At 36.8% G+C, this 20,848-nt stretch overlaps 1 protein-coding gene across 1 annotated transcript in view; it reads left to right on the plus strand.

Annotated features, from left to right (window-relative positions):
- Positions 1–20,510, plus strand: part of LOC113229589 (exostosin-2) — a 67,525-nt gene extending 47,015 nt beyond the window's left edge. Inside the window, exon 4 of the mRNA XM_026463242.1 lies at positions 20,347–20,510. Within this exon, the coding sequence (XP_026319027.1) occupies positions 20,347–20,510 (164 nt within the window). The remainder of the gene's footprint in view (positions 1–20,346) is intronic.
- The last annotated feature ends 338 nt before the right edge of the window (positions 20,511–20,848 follow it).

The raw sequence follows: 20,848 nt of genomic DNA on the forward strand, positions 1-20,848 counted from the left end.
TATATATATATATATATATCTTCTTTTGACATTTGCGTGCGCGTCGACATCATGCTTGTGCGTGATAGATAGTGCGTAGTGAAGTGATTTTGGCGAAAAAATAAATACAGTTTGTAGAAGCAATAACTTTTGTTTTGGGCACATTCTATACACGTATGAGTTTTCTACGCCTGCGATCACCCTGAATCTCCGTCACCTTAAATAGAACACAGAATATAATCAATTCCGTCTGTTTCACCAAAATTATCTTTGGAATTACGTCACTTTATTCCTAACAATGAGAAAAGGTTCGTCGTTTTTTTTTACACCCTGTATGTGTATTGTCTCTTTCTCTTAGAGTTAAGAGCAAGGCTCTAGTCGGTTTAGTGAAAGCTATTATTCTTTCCTGTGCAAAGCTTTTTGCCGCCATTTTTATTTTCTTTTGGTCAAAGTAACATCCTCGGTCGTCCTGTTCCACATTTACCTTCCACTTTTATTTCGATCACGTTTTTTTAATAAAGTGGTCAGGTTAAATAGAAACTTTTTAAAGAATATTGATTTAGTTTTATTAAAGGATAATTTAACTTTATTTTACTTGGTAACAAATAATACAACATACTGCACTTTTGGAATGAAAGTGACCTAACGCAAAATCTGAACTTTTGAATTTGTGACATTTTTACATTATTTGATTTATAAATAAGCGTTCAGTTTTACAACCCGAAAACTGCTTCTGATTACTTGAAAATAAACATAAAAAGTAGTCGCTATAAGGTCGCTTTTTTACTGAACTTCTTTGTTGTCATTTGACGTAACAAGAAATGATTCTTTCATCTTCACTGTTTAGCAAGATGTTTAACCTTATCAAGATTAAACCGTTTTAATCATAAAAGAAAGGCCTCTAAGTAATAAGGCAAACAGGTCCTTAAGTAATAAAGTAAAAATGATATTAACATTTTTAAAATGTAAAAAATGTTAATGATCATTTTTCGGCACCAAAACGGCTTAATTGCTAATCCGTCACTTGTTCGCCAACGGCGTGGAGTGTTGTCTTTGCAGTTGTAATATACTCAACAATGCGGCTTTGACATACCGACGGGGCAGTGGAATTTCTAACATTCTGTGTCATTCCAGCTTTAACGGGTTTGGTCCAGATTAACAACCTTATGAAAAGTGATTTTTAAAGGACATAAATTATTTTGTTGATTTTTTTGAATTATGTCGCTTTCATTGTAGAGGTGCAATACATGTCTTTTACCCTCCAAATTTTTCACATTTTTAACTAATTCTACGGATTGATAACTAACTTTAATTGTCTAAGTCAAAGTCAATGTCAAATAATCTACGTAAGTAAATTACATTTGAAATCGTCGTACTAATCAAACTCCACTGCTCATTCGTAAGGCAGCTGCCCATGAGAAGAATGATCAAGAAAGTCCAGGGGTTGCTCTTTGTAAATATACTTTTGATGAATACATTTATCATTACAATATTTAATTTAAAAACCTTAGATTCAGAATATTTGAAAGGGCTAAACGGGTCACTACCTTTAGTATAAAGTTTTTGTTTCACAACAGTTTTAAACCTCGTAAATGGCAAATTTTGAATATCAATCGGAAGCTTATTATAGAAACACATTGCCCTTTAAATGAATTTGAGACTTTATGAATTTATTTTTATGCCTCGTATTAATGTTACGTCTGTCACTATTTTTTATTAAAAAAAAAAATATTTTTCTTGATATGAATAACATTTTCATAAATGTACTTTGAAGTTAATGATACATAGATACGGATAACAAAGGTAGTCTATTATCGGTAGGATAAGACGTTAGACGCTGTGATAAAGGTGTACAGGTTAAGGTTAAACCCTAGTTGAACTGCAGAACATTAGGCGATTATCACTCCTTGTTAGTGTGTTGTACGGCGCGTGTTTTCTATACTAACTGAGATATTTCGATACAACGTTAAAAAACGCAACCCCGCATACTATTTTCATTATCATACTATTTTTTCCTAGCTTTGTAGTATAATTGATTATCTTGTACACAATGTTGGATATAGAGGTCTGCTTGAAACTATTTTCGAATTAGAATTGAAACTAATAGAGCTTGAAAAATAACACCGGCTTATTCGTTGGAAGCAAGCCTAAAGGCACAAAGGTGAAGACATTTTTTGGCAGAAGCGAGTTCGTATACAGTTTGGCAAATATGAAAACATAGTACATATGGCCTAGTTTAAAAATCTTATATATTGAATACAAATTTATGTATTCTCATACTATAAATTAAACACCAAAATAAATACTGGGTACTTAATTCACGGTTTTGTACGTTTTTGTTAAAAGCGAATAAATATTATTAATAATACTAAATTTTGGATATCTATTTTAGCCTTTCGCGTCTCCTAAACGATTGATTTTGAATTTAGAAATAGGAGAGGCGTTGCTCCCCGATAATGGCACAGTCGGCCGGGGTCAGCGGATCAGGTTTCAGAATCGGCGAACAATACGTGCCGTATTATTATTATATTATTATGTCAAATGGGTCCACTCTACTACTGAGAAATATGAAGTACATGGCTGATTTTCTTTTTTGTTTATAAATGAATAAGTACGCATTTCACCTCCATCTTACCTGTTGGAAAGTGACAATGAGATCTACGATGGAGCGTGCACGTCTAAATAATCTTTCACTCTCGCCTTCCAAAGTTCCAAGTTAAAGCGTTCAAGGAATAAGTCTGCAGGCAGGCAATCCCACTACCATAAACTGTAATGGTTAAGAATACTCCAAAAATGTACACATACACACAAATACTTGAATTTAAAAAAAAAACACTCACACGCACCTGAATATGAAACTATTTTTTCGGATTTAAATCGCTTATATTTGTATTTTCGTACAAACCAGCGTTTCGGATGGTTTTGGGCCATTTGTGACTGATGTGTGTGTTATAGATGTCACACAATTAAAACACAACTAAAAAAGCAAAATGATGCAATAACAACACAATACTTATAATAAGGCACAAATCGATACCTCGAATGAACTACTCTACCTTAATTTTTGGATTTTCATGGTAAGGCCCTGTTTATGTTTCTTTTTTTTTCAAAGTTACTTTTTTGTTTATTTTTTTCCAATTTGTTTTTTGTTTCTTTTTATTTCACCAAATTCGGGGAGAATAATATTAGTAAATAAATATGGCTGTTTACAAAGATAACAGAAAATGATCAAAATATAAAATTGCTGTAGTGTTTATATTGGAGATATCGAAATTAAAAGAAACCCGACCAGGATGTCTAGTCAAATTGTGAACATATTCTTTGACAATGAGACTATGTCCCTTATTATACGTCCACTGCTGGGCACGATCTCTTCGTCGACGTCCAGTTTCATCACGATGTTCCTTGACCATTAGTGACAGGTATTACTGCTTATTAACATTCACAAACGAATAGAAGTTGAATGAATGAAATATTCTTTATTGCACATAAAATTACAATTAAAATACAATACAATAGCTTAAGTATAATAGTAGTAGTAAGTCAATGTGCAACAGGCGACCTTATTGCTATGTAGTAATTTCTTCCAGGCAACCTTAGGATAGACATTTCGGATATGCAAAAAGGGGTGCAACCAAAGAATATCATCATAAGTACACTACATAATAAGTAATAATTAAAATATATGTATATACATATCCGTAGATACATAAGTTGAATTTTTATTCGGATCTAAAAATTTTTATTTTATAACATTAAGTGATGGGACGAACAAATCGTGCGCCTGGTGGTAAGCGACACGCCTATCCATAACAGTTGCAGTGCCACTCAGAACTTTAAATCGCAAAGATCTCAGAGGCACAGCCACTGCGCCTGTCATCCTGAGACATAAGTTGACAAGTTCTCAAAACCTTCAACACCGGAGCGCAGTAACGTGAGCGTTATTATATTATTTTCGGCGGCAGAAATAGGTAAGATGGCAGTACTTCCCTGGACGAACTCTTTCACAAGGATCTCTACTGCTACCAAACCTGCAAAACTTATGAAAGATGTTTTCTTCTTCGTTTATTTTGAACACGTTCCTGTTTTCTTTGTCTTTTGTTAGTACCACTTCATTGATCGCTCGATCTGTACACAGCTAATTCTCTCCATCCGCCTCCAACACATCTAAAAAGCGTCCAAATATACCGTATTGCGTCATTGTCTACGTTTTGCAGTCGTGCAGTGTTTGTTAGATAAATTTGTTTATTTATTTACCGCTGGAAGCGAGTGCGTGTGTTCCACAACACCAGAATATTTAATTATATATTTAGTAATCACCGTTGAGTAATTCTTGTAATTGAATGACGAATAGTACTACTTCAATATTAAGTCTCAACTTTGTGATTTTTTTTGCAGGCATATAGTTTTTCGGACTTAAATCGCGTATTTTGTTATTCCAAACAAAAAACACCATTTAGGTTCTTTTTTTTATATGATACCAAATGACGGGCCGAGCGAGTTTTGCGCCTGGTGGTAAGCGTCACGCATGTCCATAACAGTTGCAGTGACAATCTTTGTATCATAAAGATCTGAGGGGCACGACCTTGTAGACCTCTATCATCGTCATTCCACTTTTTTACTACCATCCTCTTTTCTAGTTCCTAGCAACTTATTTGTATTATACTTACCGGCCGGGATAGTGACGTTGAAAAAAAAATTAGGTGTCTCACATTGACGGATAACCGAATCACCCCATCACATTTTTGGAATTATGATTTTTTAATGGATATTTTGAAATTTTCAACCGGAGAGGCTCAAAATTTTTTTTTTCAATTTATACAACAATTTTTCGGTTTTATTTTGTAACTCAATCTTTATGAATTGTACTTTAACGCACAAAATAATTGGCTTCGTAACATCAATGAAAGCTACGAAAGTTTTGACTCAAAGTGGAAAATTCGCATTTGAGAGAGTCGGACTTGAATTTTCAACTTTAAATTAAAAATCTATACCGGCAATTTCGTAGTTCCTGGGTAACTTTAAAAACTGCACTAGACACTACAATTTCTTATTAATACAAAAAAGTAGTGCTTAATAGGACTTTGTTTGCTGAAATCAGCTTTCAAAGATACTGAGGTTGAAAATTCCTACGAAAGTAATTTGATTAAAAAAATAAATTATTGCCTATTTTATCTTTCCTGAGGTTGATTATGGTAGAAAGTGTATAAACTAACAAAATAATAATTTAATATCTTTTAGTATTTACTTAGTTGTAGTATTTTCTTAATTGAGTTAATAAAACACAGTCGATTGTGATGAAAATACATTTACTTATAAAAGGTTTTCAAAGTGACTGCCTCCAACAGAAATGCACATCCTACATCTACGCAAGAAATTATGTTTTAATCTTCGAAAAGCTTCACTGTTACCTTTTACAGCACATGCGGCTTCTTGGATTTTTTCCCTCACTTCTTGTTCATTGGAACATTATCGGGCGTATGTTATTTCTTTTTTAAAACCCCAAACAAAAAAACCGATGGGTTGAGGTCAGGCGAGCGTGGAGATCACCTAATTGGTCCGTTTCGTCCGATCCATCTGTTCGGGTACGTTTGGTTTAAATAATTTCGCACTTGTGTTGCGTAGTGACATGGTGCGCCGCCATTTTGAAACACCATGATTCTTAGAGTTTCAAGATTAACGTCTTCCATCAACACTGGTAAATCGTTAAAAAAAGTTTTTAGCTTTCTGCATTAAGTCTTGACGGCAGTTCAAACGGCCCAATTAATTCTCCATTGAGAATACCCGACCACATGTTCACACTAAAACGATGTTGAAAAGTTGAAAGTCTTGCCGCGTGTGGATGTTCAACCGCCCATGTGTGGTAATTATGAATATTGAATATTCGAGTTCATTCAAATCGTGTCCACAAAAAGGCCACAAAATTTTATTAAAAAATTGGGGATTCTCTCGCTGTTTTCACAACATAATTCGGCAAAAATCGACACGCGATTGATAATTTTTCAAAATAAGCAAAAAAGTTAATACGAAGAGAAGGACAATAGTAGACACCAAATAATAGTTTAGTATACAAAAGAGAACTTCAACGAAAACGTGCTCACCAGCATTGGATAGCGGTTGAGAGGATGTGCTAACTATTGAGCGATTTCTGCCAGATAACCTTTAGATGGAAGTAATTGTATAAATCACAGGAAAAAGACGGCGGTGTAATAAGAATTACTAATCAATAGATAAAAATCGATAAATAAATGCAAATATACATATAGTTATAAATAATAAAACCAATACATATATATGAATATCGTAAACTACTATATATTGTTACGCCTATAAAAAAAATTCTAAAACGTAATTTCAAAACATAAAAATACCTAAGCAGTTCAAGTCACATTAAAGTTAGGTAGTGTTCTTTTACTATATTTTTGAATACATTCAATGATTTCGCTTGTTGAATAAACAAAGGTAAAGCGTTCCACAAACGAATAGCCTGAACAGTAAAGGACTTGTCGTAATACTGGGAGATATACAATGGCATCTTAAGTTGGAGAGTTGAAGATGAGCGCAGAAGTCGGGGGTTGAATAGATGGGCGAATTCAAATCGCTCCTAAAGATAAGGTGGTGTGTGAGGAATGAATAAGATGCCATAAAGAAGATTAAGAATATGCGCATTCCGGCGAAATCTTCCACAACCACTTCAGCTTCTTGCGATAAATGGAAACATGATCAAATTTCCTCAGGCCATAAATGAAACGGATGCAAAAGTTTAGTAGACGTTCGAGCTTGTTGAGTTGTTCTCTGGTTAAATCCAGATAGCAGGCATCAGCATAATCAAGAATTGGAAGAAGAAGAGTTTGGGCAAGCGCAATTTTCGTGGCAATAGGTAAGAAATTACGTAACCGTCTGAGAGATGCGGCAGACGCAAACAATTTGCGGCTGGTCTCAACTAATTGAGGTGCCCAAGATAGCTGCCTATCAATGAGTATACCCAGATTTTTTACATTGTAGGTATCTACTACTACTCGCTACTCAAAGTATATTGAGAGAGAAAAAGCCTTGAATTGAAGAATAGCAAAATTAACCATTAAAATAATTGCTCCTTATAATAAAATTTAGGCATTATTTATAAAAATGAATGATCACGCGTGAACAGCCATCCTTAAAGGTGGATGATTTTCTTCAAAATGAAGTGGGACCACTATGGAGGTACCCACATTCCAACAAAAAAGAATCATGAAAATCGGTTCACAAATACCGGAGTTATCGCGTAACTTAAATAAAAAAAGCATGCTTGAGAATATGGCGGAAGATTTTGACTCGTTTGTAGTTTGTACATTGTAAATTGAACCTAAAGGAATTATTTATCAGAATTTTAAAAAAATACAAAATGAATACTATTAACTGCCTCCGTGGCCAAACGGTCACCATGCCGGGTTTTTTTTTATACACAGGAAAATGCGTTACGCATACCCCGCGCCGCGGGCGATGACATGGTTGGGCTCTCCTCCGTTGGTGTCCTCGCCTTAGGCCCTGAACTAGACCGCTACTAAGTCGCGCTAGCTGCTCACGAGACAGACGCCCCGGACACATGCAACCGGAGCAGGCGAAAGTGCTCGTCCCTAACTAACCACAAACCCGAGTCCATACCCAAGGTCCGCCAGAGACGCCCGTGGGGACGTATAACTGGCGGAGAGCTTGGCCCGGACGCCCGCCGTACCTTTGTCTTACCGTCGAGCCTGTAGTCTCTCCGGAAATCCCTATCTCTGATAGGGACAACCTAGACGAGTCTCGTTGTTTGCGGTGGCTCACTGCCATACGAACTCGGCGGGTACTCCTGCGCCGGATCGCTCAATTGTATAAACTATCGTTTTAGGGATTTAGACATTGTACATCTCTCGAAAATGGAGTTTAGAGCAGCTGTTATAGAATCACTGAGTACCTAGCATGAATAACTGGAATTTGGATTATTATAGATATTATAGTATTTCGTGGATGATATTGTTGGTAGTACGTAATTATGTATAAATTAGTAAGTAGTAAGACCGTTTGTTTACTAGCTTGGTCCTGCTGTTTTTGTCCCTACTAAAATAAAATAAAACAAATGTGAAAAAGCACTGAGTAATCGTCGCACAGACCTTTTTTATGTCCATGAGTAATTTTTACTTAAAATTACAAATTCCTTCTAAACAACCCTTAATAATAAGGCTTAGTAAAATAATTGCTAGTTACACATACAAATATAGAACGAAATGTATTTCCCAGTCATTTGGTATTACTTTTTTGTAGTTCAAAGTTTATTTTAGCCGCAGTAGAGCTTCTCGTGAAGGAGTTCGTCCTGGGAAGTATCTCTGCCGCTAAACAGTAATATGAGCATTACTGCGTTTCGATTTTGAAGGATAAGGGTGCTGGTGAAATTACAGGCACATGGTACTTGTCAACTTATGTCTCAGGATGACGGGCACAGTGGCAGTGCCCCTCAGATCTTTGCGATTTAAAGCTCTGAGTGGCACTGCAACTGTTACGGACAGGCGTGTCGCTTACAACCAGGCGCACGACTTGTTCGCCCCGTCATTTGTCATCATTAAAAATATGTACACTCCGTTTGAAGTCTACCTGACTTTAGGTAAATATATCTGATTATAACCTAAACATTTATAATGAACAAGTCATGTTCATAAATTTGAAACGATAACAATTATTGGTTTGAATTGTATATAACTACTAGTAGTAATTAATGGTTAACGGTGTTGGTGACACAATCATACATTAAAATGTGTTTTAGAGCGATTACACCCGTCATTTTAAGCAGCGATGCAGCGGCAATCGCCTATTAATAATAATAACGGACACACTCAACATAGCCCCGCAATAGGGAAACCCTGTGTCGCGGGCGCCATGGGTACCCACATAGACAACCACAAATTACACCCAAACTCACGAGAGACATAAATGTAGGCCATATAAATATTTCTCAGAGCCCGGGAATCGAACCTGGGACCTCTGCGTGGCAGTCTGGCATTGTAACCGTTCGGCCACGGAGCAAACGAGATGAAAAGAAGTACTAAAAACAAACAATTTCATATATAAATTACTGGAAAAGGTGAGAAAAATACATATAAAAGTGAATAGAAATACGTCAATAATATAATGTAAAATATGTAAAACAGAAACTACAAAAACCCCTTTTTTTTGTTTCATCGTTTTCGCGGCGATGATTAAACGACAAAGATAGCTAAGAAAGATGCTATATACGCATTTTCATATCGTTGTCCTTGTTCTTCAAATTATAGAACAATAGTTCATTACCAAATAAGCAAACTACGCTTTATCAACTGAAATAAACATTGTCACGGGGAGGTTTATCACACATATTTATACTGCCATGCTACGGCGACTGACTGCACTGGTACAACTGACAGGGACCAAAAAAGTAACGAGGATGGACAATCTCCGTCCCTCCCTAGCTTTAGATACCGTACCACGACCGGCACATTGACGGTCACATTGACTGAACGACCACAAGGCTGTCGGCGGCGAGTCGTTTTCGCGCTAAGACGGCTTTGATATTTGAATATAGTTTCCATTTATTCATTACAAAACTTGTACGTTCAGGATTATTTTAGTTAGTGAATTAATGAAAAACATGATATAATATTGATGTAAATACCTAATGAACATGTGTAATTATTAGGATTCTATTAATAGAAGTATAGAAAACAGATTCGCTTTAGAATTTTCGCTATATTTGAGCGTGTGCAGATAGCACCTTGCTGTATGTATTACAGTAGGTAAATAACTTTCGACCGCTGTGTGGAGCGTCCGGCGTGTGCTTCTGATACTGTACTAGTACATTTTTATTGATTGTTCGTGTCAAGTAGAATCAAAGGAATTGTTCTTTGTTAGTTCTTTGTATCAAAGTAAAATTAAGTTTTCAAATTGTCGTTATTAAGGTTAAATTCCACTGCGTGGTCGGAAATCGACATAAATACTAAATAGGTGCTATTCGTGTAAACCCCCTAATTCCACTCGATTCGTTTACGTTCATTATCATAGGCCTCGGGTCCGACAAATATTTTTAAACGTTCCCTTCCGTATCTGTGTGCAAATATGAGATTAAAACCCTTTATAAATGAGCACTTTTTGCATATACTTCGCTTGTGTAACACGTAAAGGTTGACCTCTTGGCGACCGTATGTAAATTTACGTAATGATACCATCTTGGTCGATAATTACAATGAATTTTTTGTTATGATATTTTGCGACCGCTTAGCCGTGATAAAACGCGGCTGTTTATAGCTAGCCCCAAAGTTGTAAAGGACGTGACACACGGTCACTTTCACTGTGAGTAAACCGTACCTTTTTCACTTGCAGTATCATATTTTTTAGAAAAAGTAATAAATTAATACTAATTTAAAATTAATAACTATTTTTTTTAAAAGGAAGGTAAACAGCGTAAAACTAAATTAAATAATAATAACAACTGGGTGCCAATTAAAGATCCTCACAAGTAAGAATATAATAAGGAATCTCGTTGCACTATTTTACCTAATTTATTATATAAAACATAAACAAAAGAATAAAAACCACAGAAGTTGTAAACCTCACTGAGAATCAAAGAAGTGGTCACTCAGTGCTCTCATTTTCGAAATCATCAACAAATCTCGTATTGAACAAATCATTCGATCTGTTCAATACGAGATTGAACAGATCGAAGTATTACATAAAATGTTAAAATTATTACTTGCACGCCACATAAACTCGTTTTGCCTGTAATTACTTCTGGCCGGATTTTGGCTTTAAGGGATCGGTTCAACAGTAGCACCTCGCCGTTTAGAGCCGCAGTCTCTGAAGTCAGGATTATCATGCTGTTGACTAACCTCCGATAGGAACCAAAAGAAAAAAAAAGAAAATGTTTCGCGGAGAATGTTCGCTATTGAAAACTAAGTACGATCGTAGACCTCGTTCAGCTAGGACAAAGATTTCAACTGTCAAAGGGGAGAATGTTTTTTATTTTTATTTATAGTAATTGAGGGCCCGAACAAATCGTGCGCCTGGTGGTAAACGTCACGCCTGTTTATAACAGTTGCAGTGCCGCTCAAATGGCACTGCCACTGCGCCTATCACCTGAGATATAAGTTGAAAAGTCTCATGTGCCTATAATTTTACCAGCACCCTTACCCTTCAAATCCGGAACGCAGTAATGCTCGCATTCCGGATTTGTAGGGTAAATTTCAATATATAGACGCACATTTGTCTTGCGCAAGTTTAATCGTGGAGGAGATTGACCGTGTAGAGGAGCCTTAACTTGAAACCTTATCTGATGTTCATTCGGAGCATAACTTCAAAACGTTTTCATTTCTGGAAATCGAGTTCTTAGGGTTTCGCTATTGTTACACATTTGTAATACTCGTAAAACTATTTTTTCGGATCTTAATTGTCAACATTTGCTTTTTCAAACAAGTCTGTAGAGCGTTTGTAGTGGGAAAACGACTGTAACTACGGATTTCGTGCTTTGAGTGTAGTGCCTCTGAAATCGATGTAAAGTCAGCCGTGACCTGGGAACCCGTAAAGAGCCCGAAACGTTGGTTTGTCTAAAATAACCAATATACGCGATCTTAGATAAGAAAAAATGATGGCGTTTCCATTATTATTATTATTATTATTATTATTACTCACCAGCAGCCAAATAAACTCCAGACAGCAAGCTGCCGACAAACGCAACAGTCCCTTTTCCTACACCAAAAAAGGTCACTAACCTCTGGTAGGAAAATTCCAGTCAAAGGTATTATGACAGGCGTGTCGTGTAATACCAAAATACAAAAAAATACAATATAATATATTTATAATGAGATTGTATAGGTACATTAAAATTTAAATTATGACATAGATCTATGCTATGTTGAGTGTGTGCGTTAAAAAAAAAGGTCCAAGAAACACTATTCCATTGTAGCGTATATCGCGTACAGAGAATTTCCTACGATTTTTGCACTAGACAAAGCCTGTCTCGCCGGTAATTAGAACCAGGCGCACGACTTGTTGGTACCATCATTTGGTCTCATAAAGAAAGGAAAATGGAAGCAAATTTGACATTTAATTCTGATTTTGAGACTGAGTTTCTAGTTACTCATTTAGGCCGCTAACCCATTTGAAACTATTTGCAGATATTTATTTATTTATTTCACTCTTAAACTTACAATTATTGACAAAACAAAACAAAAAAAACCTATACAGATTTTTCGCACATTGTGCAGTCGTCATCTAAGCGATGTACAAATTAGAATAGCGTAATTTTCAGGTAAGTTTTTTGTACTCAATTTGGTGACAATTTCTTTTTATTTAAATAATTATAGAATATCATCATGAAGTAGTATTTAATATTCGAGTGTGGTAACCTGAAATATTCTTTAATATTTCACGATAATATATTCGAGTCATTGCATAATAAAAATTGTCACCAAAATTGAGTAAAAAAAACTTACCTCAAAATTACTGAATACGTGTTAAATGTTATGTAGGTAACATTTCTGGGGCACATATCACGGACAAAACACCAAACGTATTTTATAAAAAAAACTAGCACGTATATACACATTACGGAGTATTGGTTAGGCGTAAGCCAGCACCGCTTACCCGACAACAATGTATTGCTTCGCATTGATAGCTGACGAGCGCTTTGAAGTCACTGCGCATTGGCCCCGTTTATGGTGTATTCGACACAAAGGACGGTATAATAACGTGACCATACGTCCCGCTTTGAGCGGGACAGTCCTGCTTTTAAGCTTCTTATCCCGCAGACCCCAAAATACTTAAACGGGACACACGTGACAATAAATTTTAAAAATGGCTTTAAAACGTAAAATATAAGTTTCGTGATATATCCATACCGACAGCCGACTGCCTCCAGCTACTTGGAATGGACCTGTCGTCCAATTAGAACTTCGGCAGATACATTGAACCCATGGGCAACAATGCAGCAAGGAAGCTTGGCATCCTTTCCAGGGTGTGGCGTTACTTTACACCGGGACAGTTGCTTCAGCTGTACCAAGCACAAGTCCGGTCGTGCATGGAGTACTGCTACCGCTGCTGCCACCTTTGGGATGGCTCTGCTACGTATCAACTGGCCACTTTGGATTCAATTGACAATCGTGTCAAGAGGCTTATTGGTGACTCGAAATTAGTGGAGGTGAAGCTGCAAAGCCTTGAACACCGCCGTAAAGTTGCCTGCTTGTCGGTATTTTACAGGATATATCATGGAGAGTGCGCGATGGGATTACACGATTTAATTCCGCCTTCCCCTTTCCATCACCGGGGGACTAGGCGTAGGCTTGGGTTCCACCCCTATGTTGTGGATATTCCAAAGATTCGCACGAAGCGTTACGCTTCCACATTTATATGGCGAACGGCTATGGAGTGGAATTCCCTGCCTGCAGACTTGTTCCCTGAACGTTATAACTTAGGCCTTTTCAAGGCGAGTGTGAATAGGCATTATTTAGGTGTGCATGGTCCATCGTCGACCTCATTGTCACTTTCCATCAGGTGAGATGGAGGTCAAATGTGCACTTCTATTTTATAAAAAAAAAACATGTCGTAGCTATCATAAATATGTGGTTTATTTTTAAAATAAGAATAAACTCACACGCGTCTCGCATTGAAGGAAAAAAAATGGTCACGGTAGGTATATACAAAAAAAATGTATTAGATAATATTAGTTTTGATAAGTTTAGATAAGTTACTCCTAAATGCAGTTAACCGATTATCGCAAAATTTAAACTGATCAATACTTCAATATCTTTTTTTTTTTAATATCAAGTGACGGGACGAACATGTCGTGCGCCTGATGGTAAGCTACTCGCCTATCCATAACAGTTGCTGTGCCACTCATAGCTTTACATCGCAAACTTTAACTGCCTCCGTGGCCGAACGGTTACCATGCCGGGGTGCCACGCAGTGGTCCCAGCTTCGATTCCCGGGCTAGGCGAAATATTTATATCGCATCTATATTATTATCGCAAAGATCTGAAGGCCAGTGCGCCCGTCACCCTGAGACATAAGTTGACAAGTCGCATGTGCCCGTAATTTCATCGTACCCTCACCCTTGAAAATCGGAACACCATTACTGCTTGGCGACAGCAATAGGTAAGGTGGCAGTACTTCCCTGGCCGAACTTTTTACAAGGAGCTCTACTGTTACTAAATGTGCAATCCATAAGCCGCATGATTATATTCCAGTAAGATCTCCGGTAGACACATATTAAAAGCAGATGAGCAATCAAACCAGATCGTTAACGCGCAGTAAATGCCCTGTCACGTTTATTACGCCTGGTTATCTGTTATTTATTGTTAAAACATGTGGCACACGTCACACATATAGGTTGCCTTGTCATTTTATGATAAAGAGTTACAAGCAGATTACAAATAGTTCACGTTCACTTGAGAGTCTATACTACGTCAAATGCATTGACTTACAAATAAATGGACGACGGATTTAATACAAAAACCACGAAAAAAATGTCCCAAGTCAACCTATTCGAAATTTAAATTGTTATGTCATCGCAGTATCGCGCTGTCCGTAGAACAAATGAAGACTAAAGCGGAGTGTCGCGCTCTATATACGATTTTAGCGCCTTACAAGTGCGGACACTTTTTAGCGCGGACCCGACGTCCATATTTATTTATTTATTTATTTATTTATATGCAAACTTAACAGCTATTACATCTTCTATACAATTGTAGATTAAAAACTTATAAAGCCAATTATAAAGTTTGACCTTTTAACATTTATATTGACGTTACTTAAGCTATTTCTGAGATGTTATACAACAGTCAAATTTTCAATTAATACTAAGATTTGAAAAAACAAAAGAGAAAAAAAAAATGAAATACCAAATCTTTCAACTAAAATTCACATTATATTTGTAATTGTAAGCAAATGGCTTTAATTGATTCCGCATAGCAGTGAAAGTGTTGAATCTATCACTTAGCAAAAATTATATAGTAAAATTGAGGATACACACTGATTACTATACGGTGTGAAAACACGATTCCTAAAGATTTTCATTATAAAAAAATACAAGCTTACCTCGAAATTTTACAAGTAAACCTCTGTATTGAATAAGTACTTTATATATACCAATAATTTTGTTATTTAAATTGAACTAAATAGAACACGTATACTATGTACATGTTTTTCAAATGGCTTTAATGTTGTTGGTAAAAAATAAATTCTGAAATAAAACCAGTGTCCCTGCTGCTCGACCCAAGCAAAATGAACCGTATTAGTACGGGAAAAAATTGAATTCGAGCTTAGGTAGCATTGACTTACAAATAAATGGACGACGGGTCTAATACAAAAACCACGAAAAACATGTCCCAAGTCAACCTATTTAAACGTAGTGACATGTCAAGGAATATGAAAAAGCTAAAACGTTGAATTTAAATTGTAATGTCATCGCAGTACTGTCTAATTTTACTTGCTTCGCTGTCAGTCGAACAAACGAGGACTAGAGCGTGAATGACGCTCTGTATACGATTTTAACGCCCTATAAGTTCGGACACTTTTTAGCGCGTACCCGACGTCCATATAATTGTAAGTCAATGTTAGGTAGTATAGACTCTTAACGATATAGAACGTAAAATTCCGAATTGAACCATGTAATATGACGCACGCCAAAAATGTCCATTATTTTTTTTAAACCCATACATTTTATTTGGTCAGTTTTATAATTTGAATTTGAAAATGGAATTGACCAAAAAAAAAATACGTTAGCGTTAAAAAAATCTTTTAAAAACGCCATATTTTCAGTAGTTTGCAAAAACTTGCTTGATCTTTTGATGTGTGTAATTAACCGACTTTAAAAATGGACTAGGTTCTCAATTCGTCTGTATTTTTTAGTGTTACGTGATTACATGATGATTTGTGGACCGTTTTTTTCGACAATTATTTTTGGAAATAATTCTACCTCTAAGGGTGGCAAATTAGGGAATGAATCTGGTTTATAGGATTTCACCCTCTTTACGTTAACCGATTGCAATAAAACTTGGCAAGTAGATGTAATCCCACAAAGTTGAGGTTGGTTTTTTATGAATATTATTAATTATTATTATTGTACTTAGCTGAGTGAAGAAATTTTCATAAGTTTCCCACCGGCGCTGTGGCAAAAAGATCCGTATAAACCCAATACAAACATCCGCAACAAGCACAGAAAAATTCGTAAGATCTGCTGATTCGCTCTATAGCTCAGCTGGCAGAGCGGTAGCCACGTTGAGGCAACAGTCGCTGGTCTCCTTCGACCCGGATAGACTCATGAACAGCTGGCTCGAAGGAAATTTTCTTTGTGTTTGTTTGATACTTATATCAATAATAACATGTAATATATAATTTTTAAGACTTGATCAGATGTGTTAAGGTAATTAATATTTAAGGCTCAATTCATATTGCGGTGGAATGGAACGGTCTGTGAACGGTTCTTACGACTGCGCCTTGAGGATGTGCTATTTCGTCGACGTTTGATGTCACACTGCGTGTTATATAATACAATATTATAATACAATACATATGTTATATAAATACAATACAATGTATAATCAATAGCTAGATAAGTATTTCGAATGTAAACATACTCACCTAATCATGTAAACACTCACTAAGGAAATGCTAAGGTCCATTTCACAATAGTTAACTAATGATGTATTACTTAACTAATTATGTTTAACTATCTCATCGTTTTTCTACTATATAATCTTAAACCATAAGAACTGTAATTGATTACTATTTCCTAACTCATAGACATCACATCTCTGTAAAATACTTATAATTTAATAAATATATTTTTTTTAAAAGTTCTCTCGCTGCTCATTTGGTAACATGCGCCTGCCTTGACGCCACACTCCGCGGATTTGTCAGACGTCGCCGATGGCAGCGGAATTCTCACGAATGCGCGAGCATTCTTGAGCATGCGCCACGGAAGACGCGCGACATGATTTTTGGCTCGTATCTAGTTTGTACGCTACACAATTGACCATAAAGTTCATTACGCTATGTACAATAACGTTACAAAAATTCACTGCCGTTTTGCCGCAATATAAATTGAGCCTAAGGCATTTTACATGGCGTACCTTTGTTGTTGAGTATACCTGTTGGCCTACAGAACTGGTGTGACCGACGGTAGAGGTATGCAAGTGTTACAATAAATTACATAAAAGTTACGCAGAGAACTCGTTAAATGATATTAATTTTTAAAACTTACTTAAACTTCGCTCGTCAAGGTACTAAGGTTCGTGTTGTGAGTGACGACACGCGCTTGGAATGATTCAATATTAAAGCGTAAGCTTCTACAAAAAAAAAAGATGGTTCTAGAAAGCTGTAGTTATACACTGCTCTCTGCTGCTGGAGAAGCTTATGAATGCCCCTGATAAAGTAGCTAGAATGGACGGCGAAATATATTTTTAGTAGCAGTAGAGCTCCTTGTGAAAGAGACCTTACCTATTTCTGCTGCTAATGTGAGAATTACTACGTTCCAGTTTTGATGGGTAAGGGTGCTGGTGAAAATACAGGCACATGAGGTGTGTCAACTTATGTCTCCGGAGGCGCAGTAGCAGTGTCCCTCAGATCTTTGCGAATTAAAGCTCTGAGTGGCACTGCAACTGCTATGAACAGGCGTGTCGCTTAGCACCAGGCGTACGACCTGTAAGTCCCATTACTTGATATCATAAAAAATTACTTGCTATTGGACTAAACAGGGTGGAAATTTCATACATACATACTACGTTGTCAATATATTACATTCCTTGTGTGTAACCTGGTATTATTTATTAAATGTCACTACGATATATAATGTTCAAGTTTTTGGCGGTGGTTGACATTTCTCTAGCCTCAGTTGGTCCTGTAGAGACTTTTGATTTACCAGAAATAGGAATCGGAAGGCATAAAAACAAAATTTCGTGAAAATTGCTTTTATCTTGCTGACCATTTCTTCAAAATCTGTGAATACCAATGGAAATATCTTCAAAATTCATGGACAGTTTTCGAGGGCTGTTTTCCTGTAGCAATGCCGAATAACATAGCTGCCCTTGCTGACCCGTCTTAAATTTCCACCCTATATAAAATCAGACCATGGAGGGTGTTCTGCATATTTGTTCCAATGACAGCTTCGAGGTAATGAGCATTAAAGATTTTTGACAATCTTAGTCATTACTCTGTTAAATCTTGAAGTTAAGTGATGTATATATCAAAAGATTTGTAGTTAATTAATAACGTACACACTCAACATAGCCCCGCACTAGGCAAACCCTGTGTCGCGGGTACCATGGACACACACAGACAATCACAAATTACACCCAAACTCACGAGAGAAATAAATGTAGTCCATATTTGTATTTCTCCCGGCCCGGGAAACGAACCTGCGACCTCCGCGTGGCAGTCCGGCATGGTAACCGTTCGGCCACAGAGGCAGTTAAGTATCAGTATCGATCAGTTTATTATTAATAATTAAATAGAAATGTTTATGCGAAATCCAATATATCAACAAAATTACAACCTGTATACATATAAGGGTGGTTAACATATTTTTACAAAATACGTATAAAGTGAAATCGTATTTTCATAATGAATAATACATTAGGGAAAAGAAGTTTAATCATCTATTATTCAACCAAGTAACAGCAGTCTTATTTTTGTAAGACAGTACGGTGTATTAAATAATCTGTCACATTCTTTGACCTGTGTAATTCTGAATGAATAGATAATGAGTCCAGAGTCTTTATTAAAAAAAATTGATATCTCATTTCAATGAAATATGATTTTAATTTTATTTAATTATGTTTATTTTTGAACGACAATGGCGTCTAGCCTATTCCCACATGACTATTTGTTGTGACTGTGTTGTGGACGTTTATTTTATCGTTGAACGACAGTCGTGTCTAGCTGTTCCCACTAGATCGTGACCACAATTCATCGGTTCACGGCAGCCGCCTTGTCGTTTGCATGACAGAATTGTTTGAAGCTACGATTATCTGCTGTCACATTTTTATCGTGACGTTTTATTTATCACTAGTAGTAGTCGGACGACAGTCGTTATAGCTCTTCCCATTCAGACAGTCTGTCAGCGTCAAAAAAGTCGTGAAAGATGGTTAATCGCGTTTTACTATTTGTGACACGACACTTTAAACGCACGACTGTCTATCGTCGTGACATAATGGGAACGTGCCCTTAAACAAACTAAAATAACATGAAATATGAAAACAAAACAGAAATTATAACCCAGTTACTAAAATTTTCAGTTAGGTGAATGTAAATAAATCATATACCCAATAAACTTTTGTCAGACATACAGTACGATACTAATTTCAACATTGGAATCAAATTTAGGTACTTATTGTTATACCTACATTATCATTACCTTATCGCCATTATTGTAATAGAATAATATGACCAAGCATTTTGACTTCAGCAAAACGTAATCATTAGCCCCTTTTACACGGAGCGTACGGGATTGCGCACGGGAAAGCCTGCACGCGCAGCCATGCGCGATTACCTGTTTGGAATTTTTAGGCTACCGTTCTTTCGCGCGCGATTGCTCGTGTTTGTTGTTACAAAGAAAACAGCGTGCGTGTAAAGGCTAATAGCGCAGGATAGACCGCGTGAACCTGGAACATGTTGGAGTGCGCGATTGCGCGCGCGACTGATGGGCGCAAGCAGCAGGTCTTTCCCTTTTCTCATTTCTACAGCTTTCACTGCTTTCGTACTTCTTCTGTCTCACCAAAGACTCATTACCGTACAACACGTTTGCAATACGTTTTGCAGCAGTAGAGCTCCTTGTGAAAGAATTCGTCCAGGGAACTACTACCTTACCTATTTCTGCCGCCAATGCAGTAATGTCAGTATTACCGTGTTCCAGTTTCGAAGTGTAAGGGTGCTGGTGAAATTACAGGCACATGAGACTTGTCAACTTACGTCTCAGGGTGACAGGCGCAGTGGCAGTGCCCCTCAAATCTTTGCGATTTAAAGCTCTGAGTGGCACTGCAACTGTTATGGACAGGTATTGCGTACCATCAGGCGCACGACTTGCTCGTCCCGTCACTTGATGTTATAAAAAAACACATTTGGGACCAGTACTTTCTTGACATGTTTTGTGACACTTTATTTGAAGTAGTTTAAAAATAATATTAAACCTCATGTTCCAAGGTATAAAACTGTATTCATGAGTCATTTTCTAATTTTCTGTAGGTTGCCTCATTCATGCAGAACACTGCTCATGTACGCATTATAGAATTCAAATTTTGACATTCACAAGACTGATGATCCCATAAACAACAACACCATAGATCAATTAACTTTGGTCAACCAATCCTTTAACTTAATTTCTCTTTCCAGCATCCGAGTGGCCAGTGATAAATAAGCCTTTAAAAGTGATAAGAACCAAAGAAAACAAGCTGTCGAACAGATTCTTCCCGTACGACGAGATCGAGACTGAGTGTCAGCTCACTATTGACGACGACATAGCTATGCTGACGCCTGACGAACTTGAATTTGGGTAAGTGATTTGAAGAAATGACGCTTTTGTAAATGTAAGCATTAAGGTGTAGACGGTCGTAGTTCTCTTTTTATGATAAAATAAGTGCGCATTTGACCTCCATCTGACCTGACGGAAAGTGACGATGAAGTCAACAATGGAGCATGCACAGCTAAATAATGCCTTCTAAACTCTCGCCTTATAAAGGGCCAAATTATAACGATCAGGGAATAAGTCTGCAGGCAAAGAATTCCGCTCAATAGCCGTTCGCCATATAAATATGGAAGCGTAAAGCTTCGTGGGAATCTTTGGAATATCCACAACATAGAGGTGAAACCCCAGCCTACGTTTAGTCCTCCGATG

Source organism: Hyposmocoma kahamanoa, unplaced genomic scaffold (genome assembly GCF_003589595.1).
Source record: "Hyposmocoma kahamanoa isolate Upper Pololo Valley unplaced genomic scaffold, ASM358959v1 62, whole genome shotgun sequence".
Classification (NCBI taxonomy): domain Eukaryota; kingdom Metazoa; phylum Arthropoda; class Insecta; order Lepidoptera; family Cosmopterigidae; genus Hyposmocoma; species Hyposmocoma kahamanoa.